This window comes from Marmota monax, unplaced genomic scaffold, assembly GCF_021218885.2.
Source record: "Marmota monax isolate L192 unplaced genomic scaffold, Marmota_monax_Labrador192_F-V1.1 WCK01_AAM20220418_F8-fsc00211, whole genome shotgun sequence".
NCBI classification, from domain to species: domain Eukaryota; kingdom Metazoa; phylum Chordata; class Mammalia; order Rodentia; family Sciuridae; genus Marmota; species Marmota monax.
Window position 1 is genome coordinate 97650 of NW_026694080.1, and position 8243 is coordinate 105892.

At 54.8% G+C, this 8243-nt stretch overlaps 1 protein-coding gene across 2 annotated transcripts; it reads right to left on the reverse strand.

The window, feature by feature from the left end:
- Positions 1-240: 240 nt before the first annotated feature.
- On the reverse strand, positions 241-7917 carry Mapk13 (mitogen-activated protein kinase 13). Of its 2 annotated transcripts, XM_046464542.2 has the most exons (12): positions 7696-7917; positions 6853-6982; positions 5878-5936; positions 3107-3215; positions 2905-2934; positions 2420-2467; positions 2182-2296; positions 1972-2043; positions 1376-1455; positions 1054-1132; positions 808-984; positions 241-575 (listed from the first exon to the last, which is right to left on the reverse strand). In XM_046464542.2, exons 1-12 carry the CDS (start codon positions 7812-7814, stop codon positions 493-495), a joined length of 1101 nt encoding a protein of 366 aa, XP_046320498.1. In that variant the 5' UTR covers positions 7815-7917; the 3' UTR covers positions 241-492. The 2 variants fall into 2 exon arrangements, with proteins under 2 accessions (XP_046320498.1, XP_058441546.1); XM_058585563.1 differs by lacking the exon at positions 6853-6982 and having other exon boundaries at positions 7696-7845.
- Positions 7918-8243: the final 326 nt, after the last annotated feature.

Consider the following 8243-nt stretch of genomic DNA (forward strand, 5'->3'; position numbering starts at 1 on the left):
GACTGTTTTCTACAATCTTCTGAGAGAGGCTGGCTTCACCGACACCTTGATCTTGGACTTCTGGCCTCCAGAACTGTGACAGAATAAAATTTCTGTTGTTTTATGCCTCCTAGTTTGTGGGTGGTTGTTACAGCAGCTCTAAGAAACTGATACACCATCATGGCCATTGATGGGTGGTCCGACTCAGCCCAACCCTCTCAGCACCCCTACAGCTGGAAAGGAAAGGACCCCACACTCAGGTGATTCCCCAGACAGGCATTTTAATGCAACTCGTTTTGACCAGAGCTATTTCCTCCCCATCAACACCACTGAATTCTATCTGGCCCATTCCTATGTCTGGGGAAGGCACTTCTATCTTCTGCTTGAGAGGCTATAATATGTGAAGGGTTGAGACTTTAGTAGTGACAACGAAATATTGGTTCTGGGGCAGTGTCTGGCTGGTGGTGCCACATGGTAGTCCCCTGGCTCAGCGGGGGGGCCTGGCTGGAAGAGTCACTGCAGCCTCATGCCACTCCGGCGCCGCGAGTCCTTCCGGGCAATGGGGCTGAAGTTCACGATCTCCTTGTAGATGTGCTCTAGGAGAGACAGGGTGCTTTCAGGTGAGCGGGAGGATGCTTAGGAGGGAGCCCAGCCCACAGCCCGCATGGAGCATGAGATCAGTCCAAAGAGAAAACACACAGGAAATCATAGCCACTTGGAGGGAAGCGGGCAGGAGTCTCGGGTGGCAGGTGGGGCCAGCAGAAGCCAAGCATGAAAACAAGGAGACAGGCTGAAGGCAGAGAGGGAGGAGCTGGATCCGGCTCTTACGCTTCCATTCATCCACTGTGAGTTTCTGGTGCTCTAAGGCATCGTCAAATGGCTGCTGGGCCTCAGTCTCCTCCTCAGGGTCCCGGAAAGGTTCAAAGAAGGGGTGGGCGAGGGCCTGTGAGGCCGTCAGACGCTTGTCCACATCCAGTTCCAGCATCTTCTCCAGCAGGTCTGTGGCTACAGAACAGCCATGAGCCTCCCACTCCAGGCCTGGGGGAGCCCCTGGGGACCAAGCCCAAGACTCACCCTGAGGGCTGGCACGTGGAAAGAGCTGAGTGAAGTCCTTCTTGGGGCTCTGTGGCAGGGCCTGGATGTAGGATTTGGCCTAGAAGATAGAAAAGCATGGGATTCCTCAGGCCTCAGGGTACCAAGCAGGGATTTCAGAAAAGTCCCAGAGCAGGGTTGAAGGTTTAGGCTGAGAGACTAAGGTGGCAAGAACACCTGTCAGGGAAGAGGGACATGGTGGGAAGACACAGGTGAGCCCTCATTCCAAAAGGCCCCCCACCCACCTGGCCCTGAGGTCAGCCAAGCACATAGCCTGGGCCCGCTCAGGTCATCTGCTACCCACCGCTTTGTCATTCAGCTTCTGCACAAACTCTGCGCCTGGCACCCCAGTCACTTTCAGGATCTGGGTCAACTGGTCCAGGTCTTGGCAGTGGTTAAGGTGCCCCCTCACCGCTGATGTGTCAGAGCCCACCCTCTCTGTGGCCATGGTACAGGCTCCAGACCTGCCTGACCACTTCCTGCTCTCAGGACAGGAGGCTCGGCCTTCAGACTGTCTCCAGAGGTTCTCCCGATGGGCCAGGCCAAGAAAGAGGGGTCCCTCCTGAAAAACGCTGCCAGAGCACATGGACCTCCTAGCCTTCATCCCTCTCAGCCACCCTTATTTCCTTATCTTCTCCCCTGACCCTGGCACTGCCAGCTGAGCAGGACAGACTCCATGTCCCCTGTGCCTGCAAATCTCCATCAGTGTGTGGAGTGCATCCTCTACGTGGTAGTGGAATTTAAGGGCCTCATTTTCATTGTTCTGCTCATCTGCATTTTAAAATTATTCTACAGACAGTGGGTATTACTTTTGCACTAAGAAAGACAGAGTTATTTAAATAAAGTGTGTCCTGAAGGAATGGTCCCTGGTTGCAGTCTGGTGTTTCCAGGAAAGGATACAATCTTTCCCCTTGAACAGAGTTTTCCCGGTCAGCATTTCAGCCATGATGCAGCCGACAGACCAAATATCCACTGCAGAGGGAGGAAGGAAGTGTCACCTGGCCCGTCTGACCAGACCCTGCGATCAGTCACACAGAGTAACCAGATGACCTCAGGGAAGCTGACAGAGCAGGCCAGCCCCAGCCCCCACCCCAGCAGCCGACAACTGACCAGTCTGGTTATAATGCATCCAGCTAAGGATCACTTCAGGGGCCCGGTACCAACGGGTCACCACATAGCCAGTCATCTCAGCATCCGCAGGCCGTGCCAGCCCAAAATCCAGGATCTAAGGCTCAAGGGACACAGGAAGAAGGAGCTGGCAGAGTAGGCGCTCTGGAGCAGCTCTGAGGAGCTCCTGCAAGAAGGGGCCCACCCCAACCCGGACTGGGCCTGTCCTCAGCCCACTCACCTTCAGCTCGCAGTCCTCGTTCACGGCCAGGTTGCCTGGCTTCAGGTCCTGGGTGGGAGGACACAGAGTGAGCACTGGGCTGAGAGACAGAGACAGAGCTCCTTCTGGCTCTGCCACCCCCAGCACGGTGGCCTTAGCCAGGCCCCTTGCCCTCTCTGGGCTGTTTCCTCATGTGTAAAATGAGGGTTACACTCAGTGTTCTCTAGGGACCCATCCAGCTCCACAGTCTCCTGATTGATTCCTGAAGCCTGACACCCCAGCTCAGGGCTCATTTTGTAACAATTCCCCCACAAAATTCTCCACAATACAACAATTTTTCCACACAGGCCTTCCCAGGCCAAGGCTGGGTCTGAAGAATCCATATTCTGTGCTCCTGAAAATCCTCCTCTCTCCCCAACTCTCCCAATTCCTTAGTTGCTATAGGACCTCACTCTTCCAGGAGTGGGTCAGGGACCCCTGAGAATCAAAGCAGAGAAAGCACTCACCCTGTGGACAACCCCAGCCGAGTGGATGTACTGAGTGGGAGAGAGAGAGAAGGGTGAGTCCTGCATTCCAGTTTCCAAGCCAGCTCAGCAGGCCGCCCCGTAACCTTCTTCGCCCATTAGGATGCCCTCCCTCCAGCCCTCCCTGAACCTTGGGTCTCAACACCAAGGAACCCTCTCTGCCATACTCATAGCCCTAACCCACCTTAAGACCTTTGAGCATCTGATACACCAGGTACTGGATCTTCTCCTCACTGAACTCCATCCCCATGATCTTCTGCAGGTCTGTCTGCATGAAGGGCATCACCAGGTAGCTGGAAGGCACGAGGACTTCTTGGCACAGCTCCAGCCCCCACCCAGACCCAGGTCTTGGCTCAGAGGTGGGGCACAGTGGTGGGGACAGAACAGAGCCTTAGAGATGATCTCAGGCAAGAAGGTGTAAAAAGAATCAGGCTCATACGGGCCTCAGGGCTCCTGGCTTCCACCGTCCCTGTGGCAGGCTGCCCAGCTGGCAGGGCTCAGGGTAAACATGGCATTGGAGCCTGCTCAGGAAAACCAAGTGGAGCTGTGTTCCCGCTCTTCAAAGGTGCCCTCTCCTTGCCTCCTTCACACTCCACAGCAAACCTCAGCTGGGAGCTAGAAGCATCTGCCAGTATTTCCTTCTGTTTCTGTCCAAATGTCTTCTCTCTCAGGGGTTCAGGCCCAGCTGAGCTGGCACCACTAACAAATGTCCGCCCTTCCAAGAAGGAAACAATACAATTTTCAGGAAGGTGGAAGAAGAAGGTGGCTGGGTTGTTGCACCCTCTTGTGGGATTACAAAACAAGTCATGGTCAGCAAAACGTAACTGTTACTCAAGGTACTAACAGCAAAATTCCAGAACAAAAGACAACAGATTACCAAACAAATATTTTTTAAAACCAGACATAGTGGATGCCATCTCCAAGGGTCCCTAAATTCTTGAAGCCACCTTCTACCTGACCATACCCTCTCCTCTCCAGGACCTTGTTGCACACACAATCCCTCTGCTGTGTCCTTCACTTCTGCATGAACCCTGGTCCTTTCTTCTGGCTCACAACGTTGCTTAAGTTTTTCAACTTTGCTGCTTTTTTTTTTTTTTTCTTTTTTGGTACCAGGGATTGAACCCAGGGGTTCTAAGCCACCAAGCCACATCCCCAGCCCTTTTTTGTATTTTATTAGAGACAGGGCCTCACTGAGTTGCTTAGCGCCTTGCTGTTACTGAGGCTGGCTTTGAACTCACAATCCTACTGCCTCAGCCTCCCAAACCGCTGGGATTACAGGCGTGTGCCATCAATGCCTGTCAATTTTGCTTCTTTAAGTGACGACTACTTCTTCCTCTCTTGCCACCAAACTTCTAGAAGGGTGTTCCATACTCCCTGACTCTGCATTCACACTCCATTCCCTGACAACCTGGCTTCTGTTCCTGTCCTATAGCCACATTGCTCAGCGATCACGCCACAAAGTCACAAGGATCCTTTTCTTGTTTTTCCTTTCACAAAGTCCAACACTCCTTGAAAATTCTCTGCCAACTCCCCTCTTTCTCTAATCATAATATTATATATATATATATATGGTGTGTGTGTGTGTGTGTGTCTGCGCGCGCGCCAGGGATTAAACCCAGGGACACTTAACCACTGAGTCACATGCCCAGCCCTTTTTATATTTTATTTTGAGACAGGGTCTCACAAAGTTGCTTAAGGCCTCACTAAATTGCTGAGGCTGGCTTTGAAGTCAAGATCCTCCTTTCTCAGCCTCCCAAGCTGCTGGGATTATAGGTGTGCACCACTATGCCCAGCGGATCAGCTTTATTTTGATTTGCTCATCCTTTTCTACCTTCCCTCTAATGTGGCTCTGAATCACATTATCATATCATGTTTTACACCTATTCTTGGGCTTCAACTACCATCCAAAGGTGATTATTCCAACCCAAATCTGTATCACTAATCCAATCCATGTCATTAACCCTGAACCTCTCCCGAGGTTCATATTTATTTGCAACTCTGATTAAACACTTGAATGTTCAAGGTTCTATAAAAGTGAAGTGTCCAAAGTGAAGTTCATTATCTTTCCCCCAAGGTCTGTTCTTCCTCTGCCTTGTATTCCAAGCAGGAGCCCAAGCATCTCCCTACCTATACCTCCTCAGCCCCTGCATCCCAAAAGACACGATATTTTTTAGTGCTGCCTCCCAAACAGGTGTCAGGTCTGCCACCAACATTCCCTTCCCTTGGACTGTAGATCCAGGTCTGTTCCACTGGCCTCCATGTCTTCCCTCCTCTCTGGAGGTCCTCCCTGCTGCTTGAGTGCATCCCTCAAATTGCGTCTGACCACATCACTGCCCTGCTCCAAACCTCCATGGACTTGTGACTGCTTGTGGAATTGAGTCTGGACTCGGAGCTGGGCCGAGTCAGCTGTTGGCCTTCACTCACATCCTGAACATCACAATATTGTCCAATCTGTCGCATCTCATTCAGACAGTGCAATAGCAAAGCCAGACACTCAGCAATTACATGTCCTGGTTCTGTATAACTGGCAAATACCCCAGAGGTAGCCAAGGGTACCTGATCCTCACTTCAAGCTAGAAAAAGGCCTATGGTCCAGAGCTACACCTAGGCCCCCAGGGAACGGTAAAGGGAGACAGTGCAAACCTTGTGGGGACTGGCAGGGATGACTTTGTGGTGGTAAAACTGGGTAACAAGCAAAGTAACTGTGAAGACAGCTCCCTACCAGGCAGGTACCACACAAGGCCCCCCCCCCCCCCCGATTCTGCCTGCTTTTCTTCCACTCTGGGCTGATGCTACCTCTCCAGAGAGAACCTCACCTTGACAGCCCACAGGCACAAAGACTGCCAGGGCAGCAAGCCCTCCGCCCAGGAAAGACCATCAGGATATTCCCCCAACTTACTGCTGAGAGGCAAGCAAGACCTGCAATTGCCCAGAACTCAGTGCAGCCTTACTCACAAGTCATGGAAGTTGCGCAGGGAGGAGGCTGGGGTGAAGACATCCAGGAGCCCAATGACCTGGGGAGGAAGTTGCCAGTGAGGACTAGACAGTCATCGCCCCTCCTCTCCACTCTGTCTGGGCCCCAGTCAAAAGAGCACCCATCCTGTCCCGCTATACCACCTCGAGCAAGAAGCAGGTCCCCAAAATGCTTGGAAGCAGTAAAAGGGGCGAATCCCCCCATCTGGGAGGGAGCCTGTGATAAACTGTAATGGAGAGTCAGGCTGGGGAAAGGGGGAGGTAGGGAGAAGACAAGTGGTTGCTTCCACACCTGGTGTTCAGGTCAAGGGGCACAAACTCACTCTTGACTTAAAACCACGAGGGTTAAAAGAAGAAAAGGAGGGAAGGGGGAAAGACATCTCAGCCAGCAGGCTCCTGATCTCGACCTTGGATCTCCAGCCACATCTGTCCTTGCCTGCCATGGGGATAGTTCAGTCAGAGGCAAGATCACCCCTGACTGAAGGCCACAGAGGAGGGGTGTTCTGAAAGGGATGGGACTTAAAATGTACAAAATCCTTGGCAATCACTATTTGAAATGTTTGCCTCCAATCTAGGTATCCTGGAGGGAAGCCCTGTTGCCAGGTCCAGAGCTGGATCATTGGCTTTTCTGGTTGTTTCTATCAGACAGGATAGCCTAATGGTCATGTACACAGTCTGGTTGGCTAGATCCAAATCCCAGCTCTGCTCTTGATGAACCACATAACCAGGAGTCTTTTTATGCTTCAATTTCCCCATCTGTGACACCGGGGCACTAATATTTATCTCCTTATGGAAAGGATAATACTAGTCAGTTCATGCAAAGATGTTACAATGTACATAGAGAGCAGTCAGTGCTCAATAAGTATATATTATTGTTGTTATCAGGGTCACTACAGGGCCAAGGCCGGCCCTCTGGGGCCTCCCTCCCTGCCTTCCCACCACCCAGGCTCAGCCTACGTTCTCATGCTGCATGTGCTTCAGCAGCAGGAGCTCTCGATAAGCCCGCTTAGCGAAGATCTCAGACTGGAAAGGCCTGCTCAGCTTCTTGATGGCCACCTTCTCCCCTGACCGTTTGTCAATGGCGGAGCTGCAGGGGCACAGGAAGGTCAGCGGGCAGCGGGTTTCCTCCTGAGTAGCACCTACTCCAGATCCTGGATGGTACCTCCTAGGCCACCCTCACCTCTGCACCCCAGACAAGGCTAGCAGGCTAGCTGGGAGGATCCAATGCCCAACACCCAGAACTTGGAGAGCAGCAGGAAGCTGTGGGAAATGGGTGGCAGCAACGGGGGCAGGGGCAACACACGGGGGGGGGGGAGCAGAAACACTCTTATGCCTACAGGATTCAGGAATCTCACTATGCAATTTGGCAAGTTCCTTCCCCCTCTAGGGGCCCCAGTGGACCCAGCTGCAACGATGGGGATTTGCCCCGTGAACTCTGGAGCCCTTTATAACATTAGAGCCTGGAGCACCGATCCAGTCCTACTTCAACCCACAGAGAACCCACGCAGCCACCCCTGTGCCTGGGGTGGCCCTGAGCCAGATTGTGCCGCAGCCTGAGGCTTCTCTCTCCTTCTCTGTCCGGCCCACCGCCCCTTCCCCCCCCCACCCCGGGAGGACGCTGGACCCTGGTGTCCTCGGGTAGTGCTGGGAAGGGGGCAGCCGAGGGCGGTCCGGGAGGACCAAGGCGTGCGGGGCGCCCGCCACGACTTGCTGGAGGAGCACGGGCGCCCGCCGAGCTCCCGCCTCGACGCCCAGGCGCCCCCCGCGCCCCGCAGCGGCCGCGCAGGCCCGGGGTCTCACCACACGGCGCCATAGGCCCCGCTGCCGACGTGCGTCGGGCACAGGTAGGTCTTGGGCAGCTCCCAGGCGGTCTTGTTGACGTCCTGCTTGTAGAAGCCCTTTTTCCGGGTAAGGCTCATCCCGAGCACCCAATCTCTGCGGCCCCAGCGCGGCGGCTGCGGTGGCTGCCCGTCGGGATCCCAGCGCCCCAGCCCGACCGCGGTCCCCGGCCGATCCCGCCCCGCGCCACCCGCTCCTCCCCCGCGCCGGGGCGGGGGCACCGGTCGGCGACGCGTCCACCTGCCGGCTCGCCCAGGTGCGCCGAGCGCCGCCACGCCCGGGCCCGCCTCTCAGCCCAGCGCACCCACGTTTCCGCCCGACACGCAGAGTGTGTGGCCCCGAGGCCCCGGCAGGTGCGCCGCGCCCGGGACTGCCGCCTGCTCCGAGGAAGGGGCGCCTCCCGGCCGTCGGGACCCGGTGGGAGCGGACGAGACCTGAAGAAGCCGGGCCTCGGTTCCCTCCAGTCCTGGTCTCCGTGGGACGAGCTGCCCCGGAGTTTTGAAGGCGAT

Coding starts and splice junctions, on each gene's coding strand:
- Mapk13 (XM_046464542.2), bottom strand. CDS start 7,814: ATGAGCCTTACCCGGAAAAAGGGCTTCTACAAGCAGGACGTCAACAAG. Junction 2,468..2,904: donor CGGCTGGGGTTGTCCACAGG/GTGAGTGCTTTC, acceptor CCTCCCACCCAG/GACCTGAAGCCAGGCAACCT. Junction 2,297..2,419: donor ACGAGGACTGCGAGCTGAAG/GTGAGTGGGCTG, acceptor CTTGAGCCTTAG/ATCCTGGATTTTGGGCTGGC.